At 38.0% G+C, this 17,420-nt stretch overlaps 1 protein-coding gene across 1 annotated transcript in view; it reads right to left on the bottom strand.

The window, feature by feature from the left end:
- Nucleotides 1-475: 475 nt before the first annotated feature.
- Nucleotides 476-17,420, bottom strand: part of GCA (grancalcin) — a 32,043-nt gene continuing 15,098 nt past the window's right edge. The window contains exons 3-8 of the mRNA XM_084799419.1: nucleotides 15,608-15,677; nucleotides 9,663-9,706; nucleotides 9,248-9,395; nucleotides 5,952-6,065; nucleotides 5,578-5,636; nucleotides 476-4,568 (exon numbers count right to left, since the gene is read on the bottom strand). Coding sequence (XP_084655545.1) covers nucleotides 4,542-4,568; nucleotides 5,578-5,636; nucleotides 5,952-6,065; nucleotides 9,248-9,395; nucleotides 9,663-9,706; nucleotides 15,608-15,677 — 462 coding nt within the window. The 3' untranslated portion in view covers nucleotides 476-4,541. The remainder of the gene's footprint in view (nucleotides 4,569-5,577; nucleotides 5,637-5,951; nucleotides 6,066-9,247; nucleotides 9,396-9,662; nucleotides 9,707-15,607; nucleotides 15,678-17,420) is intronic.

Raw genomic sequence — 17,420 nt, 5'->3', positions numbered from 1 at the left:
ATACCTAATTTAAGAATGAAACATATTTCTGATCTATTTATACATGAAAAATTCAAGAATTTGTAAAAGAATTTATTTTGAGGGAAAAAGAAAGTAAATCCTATTAGCTAGCTAGTGTACTTTTAATAAAGAATCCAACGAGATCCACCATTTTATTAGCTACAGTACTAGATACACTATAGGCATGGTGGTGCTGACCAATTGGAATTTCACATCATTATAACAGTGCTACAATTTTACTGAGTTCCAGTAGACCACTAACAAGCTGCATTAAATGGTGAAATGCATTAAATCCAAATTTTAAAAAAACTCAAAGCTGGGGGTGATGGCCCATGCCTTTAGTCCAGGTACTTGGGGCAGACAGAGGCAGGCAGATCGCTATGAGTTCAAAGCCAGCCTGGTCTACAATGCAAGTCCAAGACAGAGAAGTTCTGTTTTAAAAAAACAAAACAAACAAAAACAAAACAGAAACAAAAAAGAACTCAAAAACATTTTATTCATCACCCCATCAGAACCATGGCAGTAAATGACTGAAACACTTACTATTTGCTAAAATTTTCTGAAGGATAAATGGCCTTTAATGCACATTCAAAATAGCTCATTTGTAATGAAAGCTTGGCTCATCTTTTAACTCAAGAATGACTGTAGCTATTACTTCCTCTTGCTTAAGTTCCATACAGACTTAATTTCTCCCTTAGATGCTTTTGTGTCACAAAAAAAATATAGACTATCTTCAAAGAAACTTTTAAACACAATTTGTTGGCTCTGGCACGCCATGCGCTAAACTAAGCCCAGCACAGCCTGTGGAGAGGCATAGATCCTTCATGCTTCCTTTTTAAGATTTAAGAAGCCAAGAGCATATTTCTCCATGTGATAAATGTAAAACCAAACTTAATACAGATAGCCGAACATATTACATTTGCCCTCTATAAGTGAAACTGATTGCAAAATCAGAATCAAAGTATAGAAGGCAAAACATCTGGAAGCATTCCATAACTTAATTATCTCTTATTCTAAAAGATGTTTGAGGGTCCTGAATTTACACAACTGTGGGAACTTAAACGTGTGCATCAAAAAGTCCAGCAAATTTTAGCATCGTTTTAAAATTGCCTATAATTTCCAAAATAACATGCGTATTTAATTAGTATATTTCTAGAACAGTGACATCTGTACTGTTCAAGTTTTGAAATTTCAGTAATAATAGAAAAACAAGACAACTAAACAAGCAACGCAAACAATTAAATTGAAATGGTTATATGCATGTATCTGTATATTTAAATGTTTATGCTTAGAGAAAAGGTTAAACTTCCAACCCCAAGTGCATCAGAACTGGAAACCCATTCCTGGTTCACACATCTCTCCCTAAAGCTATGATGCTATAACTTCTTCATGTTAAGGAAGTAGCACACCCAACACCAAGACCAGTACATGGGCAAAAACCCTGTGCATGTCCCATGTGAACAGGAGCGAGAAGCACTCTGTATGTCTTCTTCCGTATGTTCAATTTGAGAGAAGCAAGCCTGTGTTTTGATATACTGAGCTACATATTATGAAGCTGCTTGGATAAAGAATGATAAGAACTTACGCGCTTTTCTTTCAAGATGAGAAAAGTATATTAAAGTAAGGAGAAACAAGCACAGCAGGGCAGATTCAAAGTACCGGTTTCCCAGTGTCCACACGATAGACGAGTCTCCAGTCAGAAAGATTCCGTGATTTCTCCAAATGTCTTACCAGGAAGTTTTCTTCTCGGTGTTATAAATTAGAAGAAATTTTTAATTTAATATATGGAGAGATGTCTTGATCTTGTTCCAAATCGAGAAATGATGAGAATTGTATTCATGTGAAATACTGTCTGAATTCACCACCTCATGACGTTCCAGACATTTGCATTTGTATCCTGCAATATTATGTAGACTCTCCAGACACATTTTAAATGATATCTTAGCCTTAGGCATCCATTCGAGGAAGCTTAACTCACTACATAAAATTACATTAAAACAACAACAACAACAAACAACAACAACAACAAAAATGAGAGATTTTTAAGCAAGTACCAAAGTAATAAGAGAGCCAAGGCTGTGTTTTCCACTTTTAAGCAATGGATGTGCTAACTGGAAGCAGTCTGGGATTGTGAACAGCGGGGTTCAATTCACAAAATTTTAGAAACGTATTCCTATCAAACTTACAGAAAGCAAAACAAGACAAAACATATCCACTTTAGTTTGTCAAAGATAAAAGAACATTTTAAAAAAGCACATTTCTCACAAATAGCATTTATTTTGTTTGTCCAGTTAGTAATATTATAAGATTACAAGTGAACTTGATTTGTATATTTTAATTAAAGAAATATCACAGATTGATTATGTTATTTTTTTAATTGCACAGACTTTAAACTACCTTAATAAATTCTACTTTCTTCCAGGGTAAATGCCTTTTCTGGAAATAAATATATAACTTGAATATATATTTGTTAACTTTCTTTTTCTGAATGCATGTCTAAAATAGGTTAATGAGCACAGTCTTTAAAATACATTTAAAGTGGACCAAATCAAGATTCCCATAGCACTGATTTTCCCTTGATGTAATTTAAGATGTGTAAACTGCCACTCAGACTAGAAGTGCAATACCTGACAGTTAATCATTTGGCAATCTTTTAGATAATAGCTGAATTAATGCACCGTTGTTTGAACTGAAGCATCTCATAACAGTATATATGTAACAAATTTTGTATGATACAAAACTTTACAGCAAGCTATTTGAATGTTTATTAAAAAATTCTCAAAATGACATGGAAACATGTTTACTGTATAAATAAAAGCACTTATACATTGAGAGTGTGCGTTGTTCGATGACTTATAACATCATAATGTGGCTTCTTTTTTTCTACAACAGCTTCAGATTTTGTGCATTCAATGTTTCAGTTAATATCCCTTCAGGTTATCAAACATGTGGTCATGGAATAAACAGTCAGAGGACAGTGTGTATGTATTCATCAATCTATTCCTAAATTTCTGACCAACTGGATTTGATAGCAAGTTATATAGTAATCAATGTCAAAGTGATTAGACATCACTTCCTTTCTAGGATCTTTTAAAGTAAAAGCTGATTTTATGTTTTCTGTAATTATGAAAGGGGTTTGCCCCCATTTAAAAAAAAACATGGAGTTTCTTAAAAATATTAATTTGGTCACCAGCTAAGCTAAGATTATATCTATTTGCACTTGCCTTCAGCTAGAATATATTATTAAAATATGTGAAAATTCACTGATTTTTTTTCAAATCTTCATTAATAAAGACAGGGTGTTTTCCACATTAGAAACTAAATTAACTCTGACATCTCAGACCAGAGAACTTAATGCAAAGAACCTGGCAACTACATGATATCTCTATAGAAAATTCCAGAAATGCCGCTTATAGAGAAAAAGAGAAAGAAATCAAAATACTTCTTGGTACACACACACACACACACACATGTTCACACTGTCAATGTAACATAGAATTTCTAAACATTTAAACCATAGCAGATTACTTGATTTTCTTAACATTATAACTGTTGCCATTAGCTAGCAGCCGCACCTGGGTTAAAAGGACAAACATAAATGAATGCTGACACTTCATGAAAATGAGTCATACCTCAAAACTGGTTAATTCAAGAAAATGACATTTTAGGTTATCTATGCCTTCACTAATGAAAGAGAAAAGTATCTTCAATTTAAACTTTTACACTGGGCCTAGTAAGCCTTGAATCTGCACATATTGCTGGGCAAGGCAAAAGAACCAGGATTTTGTGTCTCCCTGGGCTGTGTAGAAAGGTTCTGTCTCATATAGTAAAAACAGAGAAGTTAAAAAAAACAACACCAACAACAAGAAAAAAACAAACAAACAAAAAAAACCAGAAGACAATAAAACGTACTGTAGAAAAATAAACAACGAACTAAAAAAAAGGTAAAAGAATGCCAACGACAATAGGCTGACAGACCCAAACCAGGATAAAGTTTGAGGAACTACAGTTTTCTTCTTCACAGGCCAAGGACATGTGCTATGTTCTCTGGTGGTGTAATCCAAAGCCAAAGACAGCACAAAGTGCAGATGTCCCCTCTGACTCACTCACTCCCAGGAACACCCACAGGCACAAACAAAATCAAAAGCATAACTTGTAGCCTTTAGATAATATAAGTTTTATCTAGATTTCTGTTATTTGGCTTCGTAGACAAAGTCATGTGACTACATTCTCCCAGTCTTTATTGATAAGAAGGAAGGCTCAGCTGTGCTGGTATGAACTAGTTACATAATATTAGCAACATTTCAAGACAGTGTGCATATATCTGCAATGTCATAACTTCTCCAAAAATAATATATCCCACATTAAAAAAAAGTTATTGCATTGAACTGTGCTTTAAGGTTAAATAACAGAAGGGAGGCGGGGCTTTCACAGGAAGGTCTACAAAAAAGTTCCGCGAGCTTTTAATTTTAGGTAGTCCAGTCTGTTTCAACGAAGCAGAAGGATTCGCAGTATGTCTCCGCCTTTTGAATGCTAGGCTTTCAAATTGTCATAGTGCCCTGCAAAAACTAAGACACAAGGAGCGTTATCACATGGCAACAACAAATGGTTTGCATTTGTTTTAAATTAACTTTATTCCATGAGAACTTCCATTGTAAGAAAAGGAAACAGTTTAAGACACGGTTAAATAATTCCTGATTGTTTTATGGTTCTTCTTGTTGTAGGTAGGTTATTGTAGATATTTGTACTAATATAAATGTATATGTAAAAAAATAAAAATAATAATAATAAAAAGATAAACGAGTACCTGACAGAAAAGAAAGAAAAAAACAAACGAACAAACAAAAAGACTTATAATTCAAACATGTATACATCAGTAAGTACTACATAGCCTATCCCTTCCATTAGGAGATAGAGCAAATCCAAAGCCAAACCCTTAAACTATGAACGCATGTATGTAATGCCACCTGCTACAGCTTCAATTTAGAAACAACTGGACTGGGTTCATGGAGAGTATTTGAATAAAAACCCAGCCGCTTCACATTTTGTCACTGACTTAAAATATTCTCTCTCTTAGAAAAAGATAACCACAAGTTGACAGCTCTTCATAAAAATGTTAGTATTTACCATTAAAATGATTGGAAAAAATAAAGTACCAACACCTGTCATACAATTTTACAGTAGACCAATATGACCTTATATTTACACTAATGAAAAAATGAAGAAAAGAGTGTAGCCACCACATACACTGTTTTCAATGTTTGTGGTTTGGACAAATTAATGTTTTTCCACTTTTAATTGCATTTATATATTTATTAATTAGTTTAGAGAGAGAGAGATTACGTATGTGTGCACACGTGATGTGTGTGCATGCTATGGTCATGACGTCATGTCATGGAACATATGGAGGTCAAAGGTAAATTTTTGGAAAACATTTTCTTTTCCACCACACGGGCCCCTGATCTACAACTTATACTATTCAGTTGGTGACAAGGGTGTACATGCTAAATCACCTTGCTGGTCCCATCAATAACTAAAAGCAAAGTAGAAATGGAACAGTGTGTTCAGAATACTTACATCCTCATACACGAAGTTCACAATTCCTTGCTGCAAGTGGTCTCTTCGCCTAAAGAAATCTTCACACACAAAAATTATGTTTTAGAATTCTAATTGAAAATTCACTGATTCCCAATACTTATTGTCTCCTGGTGCTAAGACAAACAATATCTTAAGTGTCTTAATATTCTAATAAACAGAAGTATGAAAACTTTCTAAAACTGAGTGATTTTGATGTCTCTCTATTTTTATTCATGTTCTAAATCCTAAAGGCTATTTAGATAGCAAAGTGATTAAGAAATGGAAAACATTATGTAAATTTGCTGAAAGAAACAATGACACTTTCACAAAATAAATAGCCACGTGAATTGAATCCACTTTTAACTTCTGAGTACCTGTCAGGGCACGAAGCTTCACACAGCAAGCAACATAATCATCAAAGAAAATTCTGCCATTCTTGCTGTAGCGTCTCACAATAGCAGCTAATGTCTGGGGACTCAACCTATAACCTAAGAAATAAGACAGACATATTAAAACATTCACACTTACATACCATAAAATACCAAAAACAACTGCTATTAATAAAGTCATGAAAGGGATTAACTTTCAAAATTCTTTCTGCACAAAATATATTCAATTTATTTTTGGCAGGACTGAGGATTAAATACAAGAGTGTATATGTGGGAAGGAGGGAAGGAGGGAAACACTCTATCACTGAACTGATGCCCTTGAGAGGATATATTAGAAATACATTAACATCAAAAACAGTAAGATATATTTGTGAATAATTCCAGCAAGTGGTAAACAGCTGACGCAATTCTAACTTTGTAGCAAAATCAATTCTAAGTAAAGACAATAATTATCTTACTCTGGCATTGAAAAATATATTTTTATTCTGATTTACTGCTGGGTATATTTGGCAGGGACTCTAAGACTTCAGTACTTCAGTACTGCAGTACCAAGGGGAACATTATTACTCTTTGCTATCGTTCAAATGCTGTATTTCTGATAGAAGGTCTAGGTCCTTGTTTGTTGCTGTGTTGTATTGTTTTGTTTTGAGAACACCTGAAAATTAACCTGCTTAAAAAGTGGTAGAAATAGTTTCTTCTTCAAGCCACAGTTACTAAAATTACGGAGTGTGTACACCTTTCTGTGTACAATTTCTGATCATGCACTTCAAGTCTTAAGTGCCTTACATTGGCTTTAAGTTCTCCCCACGCGACTGCTGGATCGCTTCCATTTGAAAACATACTATCTGAAAAACTGCAAGAACCAACATAATAGAACAAAGAATTAGAAGATTCTATTTGCTACACTTCTAGCATGATCCTAATATATTTAATGAGACATGTACACATGGCTTGGGAGAATGATGCCTTACGGTCTACACATTAGTGGGTCAGCTGACTTAGAGAAGATGACATTAATCCAGCCAAAGATAAAAGTCAGTACCAGAAGGAAAAACTCCACCTATAGTTATAATAAAATATAACCCATAGGGCTAGGGGCCAGGGCCAAAGTACTTGCACAGTTCAATCCCCAACATTACAAAACAAAAGTAATCATGTATATAGGATACATGTATGATAATATATGCATACATATGCACACATATATGTATATCACAGAAAGCATGCTTAAAGTAAATATAAATTCAGCACCATACCAAAACATGTATCTTTCACCACTATGTGAAAGAGAATTCAAGGACCCTTCTAGTGAGTTATGAGCTGGATGTGGTATGAATATACTTCCTAAATATTTTGCATAACATTGATGACTTTAAATATATTTGAATGTTTGAATGGCCCAAACTAATTCAACCTTTGATTACAGTTTGAGGGGCACACATAATACAGCAGTACGTCAGAAGACACCTTTGGAGGAGTCAGTTCTCTCCTCCCATCATGTGGACCCTGGAAATCAAAGTTGGGCCAAGGAGCATATCAGTACCTGCTCTTAGCCTAGGCCTTCTTGCCGGCCCCAGAAAATCCTTTCTTACATTCAGATGCCTGCTTGGACGCTTTGAGACTTTTCACTTTTTTAAAATTTTTTTGTTTTGTTTCAGTTTCGGTTTTCTTTCTTTCTTTCTTCCTTCCTTCCTTTCTTTCTTTCTTTCTTTCTTTCTTTCTTTCTTTCTTTCTCTCTACGTGACAGAGTTTCTCTGTATAGTCCTGGCTATCCTAGAACTCACTCTGTAGTCCAGACTGGCCTCAAACTCAGAGATCCACCTGTCTCTGCCACCTGAGTGCTAGGCTTAATTAAAGGCATGCGCCACTACCACCTGGCTCATTTTTTTTTTAATTTTTGAATAAAACTAGAGTGAATTTTAAAAATTATACTGTTAAAGGCCAAGTTGAATCAAGTACTATAAAGGAGCTACAGTTGAACATGTTTATATGGCCAGGATTTTCCCTGGATACTAAAATAAAATGTCTATTTATATAACTGAATTGGAAAAAAAAAAAAACACTAGTTTGAGCTCTCTGGCATATAATTTAAGCCCGTGGGTCTTGAGCTCAGAATGTAATTTTTCAAACAGGTAATTTCATGTATATACATTTTGTTTATAAATAACCATGCATAAAATTATAAGATAAGAGAATTAAGAAAACTATTTAAAGCTGGGCAAAACTACCTAAAACATGGCTCACGTTTATAACTCAGGAGACCAAGGCAGAAGGATCTCAGAGAATTTGAGGCAGGCCTGGGCTCTGAGTTCTGGATAAACCTGGGTTATAGAGTGAGCAGAGTGAGAATCCATCTGAGGAGGGGAGAGGGGATAAAAGAAAGGGAAGTTTGGGAAAGTACCAATGCAATACCTGTTAGCATAGTAAGCATCACTGTATATTACCACTCTATGCAGAGTGAACCAAGAACCTCAGCCTGTAAGAAGGACAATGGGAATAGTTACATCTTTTAAACTAATCCCATATGCAATCTTCCTACTTTGACTGTTTGCCATCCCTGTCTCATGTGTTCTATACACAGAACAAAAACAAAAGGAATTATTTTCCTGTTGAAAAGCTAGATTCCAGTATGTATGTGTGTGGTTGACAGGGGCAAGCCTTTCATACATAATTAAATAATCCACTTAGTTACAAAAGAATGGAATGCAAGTGGCAGATGCTAACATTAGAGATGATCAGTAAATATACTCAGGGAATTCAGAATGAATAGAAGATTGTTTCTGGGAAAAAAAATGTATGGACTGGAGACAGGGCTGGGCGGTAGAGTACTGGTCTTGCATATGCAAGACTGAGGATTCAGTCTTCAACACTACCACAAAGTGAGGAAATAACACTAATGACTATGTCAGTGCCTTTGGTCAGGATTTACCCACAATTGTGAGCTGAAATTAAGGGGCACACTAACAGAAAGCAATCTTTTATTACTTAGCAAAGTAAAGCAACTAAGATTCATAACTTGTGAGCTGGAGAGACAGCCCAGTGCTTAAGAAGACTTTCTGCTCTTGCAGAGGACCTCACAACCCTCTGTAACTCCGAGTCCAGAGAATCTGATAACCTCTTCTGGGTTCCTAGCCAGAAGACATATGATACACACACAGACATATGGTATACATTCAGACAAATACCCAAAGTCATAAAATAAATGAGTCTTTCATAAATACAAAAAATCCATAGCTTCATCAGAGAGTTCATATGACTCTAAAGGATGCTGGTAGTCTTACCCATGAGAGTGATGGCCTGGCTCAGCTCATGATGTTCTACAGTGCCGCTTTGATCTTGGTCAATGGTCATGAAGTTCTGCTTCCAGGCAGTAAGAGCTGCCCAAAGCTCCTTGAATTCGTTGAATCCCATTTTTCCTGTGTAGTCTCTCTGACAGTTTTATTAACAAAAATAAGTTTTGGTAGCTGAGAGAATTTGTCTGATCCTACACCCCAAATCACTGAGTGAAGAAAACTACATATTCACATGCATTTACCCTGACCCAGCCTCTGAACAGATTTCTGTGTGAAAATGAAACTATGTGGACTTTAAACAAGATCTTAAAAATACAGTTAGTTCTAAAATTAACAACTGGTTTAAATGCTAAGAAAGCATTAACTCTATATCCCAATATTTTCTATTTTTACTCAAGGATACATCCAACATGGCAATCATAATTCTGCAGGTTTCCAAACTGAAGGCTGCAAAACATATTCAATATTCGAACATTAGACATTTCTCAGTTTTAGCTATGTAACATTAGGATAATATTCACATTATACAAATATTTAAAAATTACAAACAACACAAAATCACTACAAGTAAATATTTATATTTATTGACTGTTAAGCATTTAAAAAATAAAAATAAAATGTATAAAAAATTACTGTCTCCAAACTACTTACAGTTACTTGTTGGGGGATGGTCTGCTGTATTTTGATGCTAATTATTGCTTGCTGTCTCTGACCAACCTTTTGCTTAATAAAAAGCCCTCCCACCTGGGCAAGGCAGGAGATAGGTGGGGCTTAGAGAGAAAAGAATTCTGGGAAGAAGAAAGAACGGCCAAGAGGAGAAAGAGACCTGAAGTGAAGAGAGGAAGGCCGCCATGGGTTAGCTGGAGGAGAAGCACATGGCTGGCGTGGATGGAGAGTCCAGCCCTGATGAAGAACATGAGCAAATATTTGAGATTATGGATGGGAGGTAGCTGGATAGAAGTTATTAGAAGCAGATGCATGGCACTGAGGAAGGGATCCCATGCCTGCCCCAGCGAGGGAGGCAATTTAGAGGATTGCTATCTGCCCTGCCCCAGGTTAACTAAGGCTATCTTCAAATGTAACAAGTGTCTGTGTCTTAATTGATCGCTAGCTGGGCCTACAGGTAATACAGACAATTTTTATAAAATAATAGTTACTGAAGCCAGTAGCCAGGCAAGCAGTGACAGAGTAACTGAAAGTTACTCTGGTGGATGCACTACAGGCACTGGGCTTTGCCAGGAGCCTGGGAAGAGCGCCAGAAACAAGGAGAGGGAGCTTTACCTGGATATCTGCTAGGTGCCCAGAAATCATGAACTATGCAGGATGTAGAGCACATGTGAGGGGAAAACGCAAGAGGCCATCAGACAGGCAAAAGAGGGCCAAATCAGGAAATGCTTAAGTGTTGTACGTTAGACCAATGAACACTCCTGTAGTGATGTAGCAGAAAACAATGCAAAACATTTCCAGCTGGAACTTCAGCTTACAGCTCAGGGTAAAAGGAGCCTGGGGTTAGGTGAGGCAGTGGTGGCTTAGTAAAGAGATGAGTGAGAATGGACGAGCCTCTGAATGGGAGCAATATCTCCACTTGAGATGGAGCGCCAGGAAGATCAACATTCCTAGGCACACTCCCAACCCTCTGGCCCTTACTGTCTTTGCCCTGTTTTTCTGCAATGATCTCTGAGCTGAACTAGAGGCAATTAAGGAATGCAGACAGCGGAGGTAACCTCCCCATGGGAAGAACACACTTGTTTTCCACTACAAATGGTCAGCCCTGAAAACATACATGCAGGCAACATTAAACCGACTGGGAAAGGTGTATTTATGTCTTTAAGAAAATATGTGCATATACATATACGTATGTGATGGAATTAATGAAAAAATGGCCATGGATTTGAAGGAGAGAGCAAGGAAGCAGTAATTGGGAGGGTTTGGAGGGAGAACAGGAAAAGTAGAAATGATGTGATTATATTATAAATAAAAGAAACAATTAAAAATATTTTGATATAAGTATTAACATTTCCATATTTATTTACAATGAAACCACTAGAAAAAATACAAATATTCCAAATTTTATCACAATTATATCCAACTAGTTGGGCCGATTTTTCTAAAATAGAAGATATGTTAGCAAGTTTCAGGTAAGTTTACAAGATTCTTTTAGCCCCTTGATATTAATGAGTAAATATATAATTTAGATTCACTTTGTTTTATACTGCTTGATAACATTTTGAAGTCCTTAAGACCAATTAAATGAGATAAATTCCAAAATACCTAAGGAAAAATGGTAAATTATTCAGCTAGAACAATGAAGCACATGTGTATTGCTTTCCTCATTGTTGTATAAAACACCTGAAGAATGGGGCATGTGGCGACTGGTCATGCTTTGTCTATAGTCGGAAGCAAAGGGGGTGAGAGCTTTCCCCTTCCCTCTTCTTAATTCAGATGCTAGCCCCGTGAGGTGCTGTCAATTTGTGACTCAGAGTGGATTTTCCTAGAATAGTGGTGACAAACTCACCCAGTGGTATATGTCCTAGGTGACGGCAAATCCAGCTGTGTTGTGTTAAGATAAAGATTAGACATTACCGTGGATTACATAATTTAACACAAGCATATCAAATATGTAACAGTCCCAATCTTACAAATAAGAGCATGGAGGCCAAGAAAGATGGTTTACCACGCTCATAAAGCTAGTGGGTAGAACCGTGAATACTGAGGCCTTGTGTTCCTCCATAAATAAACTACTGGAAGTTGGGGGGGGGTGGTTACAGGAGAAAATGTTGTAGTATGCCATTTTTGTTGACATTTTAACTTGGTTTGCCTTCAGAAAGTGGAGAACTGAACTAGATTAAAACAAAAATTAAATCAACAAATAAGCATATGTTCAATCTCAGGATAAAGAATGAGTATTTAAAGTTGAAATATTTTTATAGAGTAGAGAGACAGACTTTTCATGCAGAAAATGACAGGTTTTCCTTCCTCCTCACAACCCACTGGAGTGGACAGTAATTTGATATGGGGTTGGGGGACTTAAACCTTTAGAGGAAAAAGGATACCAAAAAATATTTTACAAGTTAGAAAGTCAAAGGATATGACTATTTCATGTTTATGCATGAAGAGAAATGCTGAGACACAACCTAGCTACCTTGGAAAAGATGACAAATGTCTATGAATTGGCAGCTTCTGAGCATGTGTGTGAAGGTGGCGCTAAAAACAGAACTGAGTGAAGGGCTATTTTGAGATTGTGCAAGGAAGGAGCCAATCCCCTCTGCTGCCACTCAGTTGGATGGCTGTCACACCCGCTCTCTCACACAGCAAGAGTTTCCTTTCTGGGGCTGTGTCTGGACTGTAGGACACTAGCCACAGTGCGAATGCTCTAACTGCTGAATACAAGCCAATTAGCTAAAAACTTGCACAGACTTGAGAACCCTGGGAGCGTGCTTTGCCTCCTACGAAGCATAACAGAAGGGCAGCCCACAGGAAACCTCTCCTGACAGTGACAACTGAACCCCACGGGGAAACTGGCCAGCTTCACCTCACTAGGAACCCCACACCAACCAGACCAGGAAATACACTCAGCATTTTCATGAGACGTCCACAACAAAGTGTCATCAGACACCTAAGAAATGACAAGGAAAATAACCAAAGAAGCTAGAAGAGTAAAAATAACTTTGAGAGGAAAAGAAGGCTATGTAATAAGCATACTATTAGTTTCAGAAAGATAAGAGAAATAGAAACCATAGCATTTGGGAAAATAAATGAATTTTAGTGCTTACAAAACAGACCGCCAGAAACGAAAGACACAGAAGGATTATAAAAGAAAGTTGAGAACATTCCATAAAAAGGAGAACAGATGACTCGGTCCAAATAACGCACATTACAGAAAGAGGACACAACACTGAAGAAAATTTCCCACAGCTGAAAAGTACAAGAGAATCCAGACTGAGCACACCCACTCGTCCCCCCATGTAAGACCACAAGGCACGACACTGTGAAATGTCAGAGCAGGGAGGAGCCGAGAGGAACAGAATGACCCTGGGCATCCAAAGAGGAAAGCAAATCCCACGCAGGTAAGATAGAAACTAGGGTGGTAGAAGGCCAGACCAGAAGTCCTTTTCAAAGTGTGTGTGAAAACGGCCACAAAACAACAGCAGCAATGTCTATGGCAAGAGCATTTAAAGCCCCTAGTCTCCTTCCTGCCTCTGTCTGGATGGATGCTATCCATTGCACTACAAAGAAATAAGAATGCTTTTTGAATGTGAAAATGGGTTGTAACGGGGGAACTCCACACCTTGACGGGCAGCCATTCAATGGCCAAGACAAATGAAAACAAATGAAAGCATCTTCAGACACTTAAAGTCTCAAAGCATGATGGTAATCCATGTACTTTTTCATTAAAAGCTACTTAATGAGATCCTCTACATAGATGTGGCCAGTGGGTAGCTCAGGCTTCTGTGGGTCGGCTAGTAAGGGGAGCTGAGAGGTGAGGGAATGACACTGTCTCTGACATGGTTTGATCACTTCTCCCTGAGGGGACTGCCTTCCCAGGCCACAGGGGAAGAACTCAGTCCTGATGTGACTTGATGAGCTGGGGTGGGGGGGTAGGAGGGGCTCCCCTTCTCTGAATAAAAGGGGAGGGTGAATGAGGGGGGAGGGTGAATGAGGGGGGGAGGGTGAATGAGGGGGGGAGGGTGAATGAGGGGGGAGGGTGAATGAGGGGGGAGGGTGAATGAGGGGGGAGGGTGAATGAGGGGGGGAGGGTGAATGAGGGGGGGAGGGTGAATGAGGGGGGAGGGTGAATGAGGGGGGAGGGTGAATGAGGGGGGAGGGTGAATGAGGGGGGGAGGGTGAATGAGGGGGGAGGGTGAATGGGGGGGGAGGGTGAATGAGGGGGGGAGGGTGGGACTAGGCAGAGAGGAGGGAGGGAGCTACAAATGGGATGTAAAGTGAATAAATAAATTAATTAATTAATAAAAAAATATTAGACAAACAGAGACAGATAAAATGAGAGATGCCACTCAGAATTGGAAGGAACTGCAGAACGGTGGTGGTGAAATGAGGAGATGCAGCAGTAATACCCAGGCCATGTCAGGAAGCCCTGGCCAATCTGAGGGATGCAACAGCTAGCTGCCAGGTCAAAGCAAACACTGATTCGCCCAACGTCTAAAGGCAGAGCACATGTCCAGAAATGACTGCCTTGGCTTAGCTCAAGCTTGTCTATAGAAGCACTTCTGGCCATTAGATAAAAACCAGCAGGCCTCAGGAGCCTTTGAAACAGGTTTCCATCTGCCAAAAGGAGTCATTTCCCTTGCCTCTGGCAGAAGAGACATATGGCTTTCCGCGGACATACGCCTGTGGTTGCATACCAAAGCCCACGCTGGCCTCCAGGGACCTACAGTGCCTATTCATAAATACATCTTATACCTTTCTAAGGCCCCCTCACAAGCAATCTAGCCCTTCTCACCTCCCCAGGCTTCCCTCCTCCCAGATACCCACTGGTCCTCTATATAATGACAAGATTTCCCCTCCTGCTACCTCCACGGCTGCTCCCCAGTCCCCCATGCCCTCTCCCTGCTGTTCTGTACTATTTCCTCTCGTGCTATTTCCTACTACTCTCCCTTCTCTTGCAGACAGTCCTGGCCACGTTCGCATGTCTTTCCTTTTCTCTCTGCTCTGGATTCCTCCAGACACCTCTGGATATTTTCTCTCTCTTATCCCCTGGCAGAGCAGCCATTTCAGCAGTTCCTTCCCTGCACCACTGGCATGCAGTAGCCGCTGTAAATTTTAGGAAAAACAAAAGGCCGCATTAAAGAAAAGAAGAATAGGCATAGAGTGCCACAAGACACAGCTATAAGCAACACATAGACAGCGGAGATAAGGGAAATGCCGCTGATGGTACCCAGATCATTATAAATCATCCCACAGCAGGACAAAGGATGAAAATTTTTCACATGAAACAGTGAAGTGATTTTAAGGTTGGAAGATATTTAAATACTTTTTTTTTTCCGTCAGAGCAGGACATCAACTGATAATCACAAAGCTTCAACTGTGTAGTCCTAAAGCTATGACACTTTATGGCACTTTGAGTTGGACACAAATTCTGAAAAGGTCACTTACACAACCATTTAAAAGATGTTTCTTCTGAGCAGTTAATGATGACAGTCAGGAGTATAAGTGAAAAGTTGTTTCTATAACAATACCTACAGAGCTATCTGACTCTTTGAATTTGGCATATGTAGAGCTTATAATGTTTTTAATATTTTAGGTGTGGGACCAAAATGCTAGAAATGAATTTCCTTTACTAATTCCCTACGTGACAAGAAAGGACAACAAAGCAACATGTGATCTCACGAGCATAAGTTCCACTGATTCCCGACTGTGTCAAGCATCTCTGAAGTTCCTCCGCATCCACCTCACCATCCTGCAAAAAGGAACGACCACAGGTTTCAATCTACAGTGGTACCAAGAACATTAAAAATCTTAACTGAGTGATGCTCTGGGGCAATCTAGAAATGCTCAATTTTCAAAACATTAAGAACCACAAAATTCACAAGCGAACCCCCCCTCCCCTCTCCACCATCTGAGGTGCAGCATAATCCTCTTGTCAAAACAACGAAAAAAAACTCTCAGTGCTTTAGAGCACTAGCTGTTCTTCCAAAGGACCTGGGTTCAATTCCCATCACCCACATGGTCATCTGTAACTACAGTTCCAGGAGATCTGGCACCCTTACACCGACACACATGCTGGCAAATTACCAATGCACATAAAGTAAAAATAAATAAATCTTTTAAAAGTGCAAAATGCTTAGTCACTTTATTAATGGTCACCTTTGTCAGGTTCCCTGATGGCCTTTCATTCCCATCACGGTACATGGAGGGAGATTAGCAAGCTACAAACTCCATAATTATTTTTAAAACTAGAATTTAAGAAAACTAGTATATCTTTTAAAATATTTTTTTATTTTTTACATATACATTTATATTGTGGCACATATATACAATAAACTACCTACAGCAAGAAGAACCATGACACAATCAGGAATTGTATAAATGTTACATTCTCAGTGTTTTGGCTATTTGCATTTGGCAGCCTTGAAGAAAATATCTTTCCTATCTTGGTGCCTCTAAAATTCTGAATGTAAATCAATATCTATCATATCTCATCATTATCAACTTAAAACATCTCTCTAGACCTAAAAACATCTTTTAAAATGTTTTATTAGCATTTATTAATTATGTGTGATAATGGGTATATTATAACACTTTACCTATCTACATAATATATTTCAGACACATTCATCCATTAGTTTCTTTCTTTTTTTAGCTTAAATATTTATTTACTTATTTTTAAGGGTGAAGCTGGGTTAGAAAAAAAAATTCTCCAATGATATGGGCATCAGAAGGCCTTTGTGTCACATTCTAGTAAACATTGCCAATAATTGCCTATCCTGAGGTAACTGTTTCAAGCCAATATTATGTTTCAAGAAACACATATTATGAACATTTGTTTGATGTATTCTAAGTGAAGTAGTAAAGTGTTCTCTACCCAAGTCTGACAGCTCTGCAGCCAGGCCACTGCCATGAGAGAACAAACCAAACCCCAGGTATGGTCAACCACTGCACAGTAAAAGACTTTCTATAAATGATTAGGAAATAGTTTCCCAGCCGCGTTAGCACATGCCTTTTCTGGAGGCAGAGGCACATGGATCTCTCTCTCTCTCTCTGAGTTTAAGGCCATCCTGGTCTACAATGTGAGTACAGGATAGCCAGGGTTGTTACACAGAAAAAACTTGTCTCATGAAAAAAAAAAGAAAAGAAAAGAAAAGAAAATAGCTTCCCCTTCCCTCCTTTGATTGTAAATACTGTCCTCACACACAGTGAAAATAGCCAATTATAAATTGTTTTTCTCTTTAACTCTTAAGTGAGAAATTACTATCCTAGTTGAGAATGGAATTAGTAAAAAATTTAAAATTTTAAGCCTTATCAATCTTTTCACACTAACAATCAATACAATATTCAGACAGCACAACGATACACAGGATCCAACGAACATACAATTAAAGCTTTCAAGAAAACATGTGAATATATGGAAATCCCCCCCAATGCAATTAAAATTATAATCAATAAAACCTGGGCACTCTTATGTTTCCTGTCCCAGTACCAT

This window comes from Acomys minous, assembly GCF_964271855.1.
Source record: "Acomys minous genome assembly, chromosome: 10".
Lineage (NCBI taxonomy): Eukaryota > Metazoa > Chordata > Mammalia > Rodentia > Muridae > Acomys > Acomys minous.
Note: the sequence above shows the minus strand (reverse complement) of the source record. Positions and strands in the feature narration are given on the sequence as shown.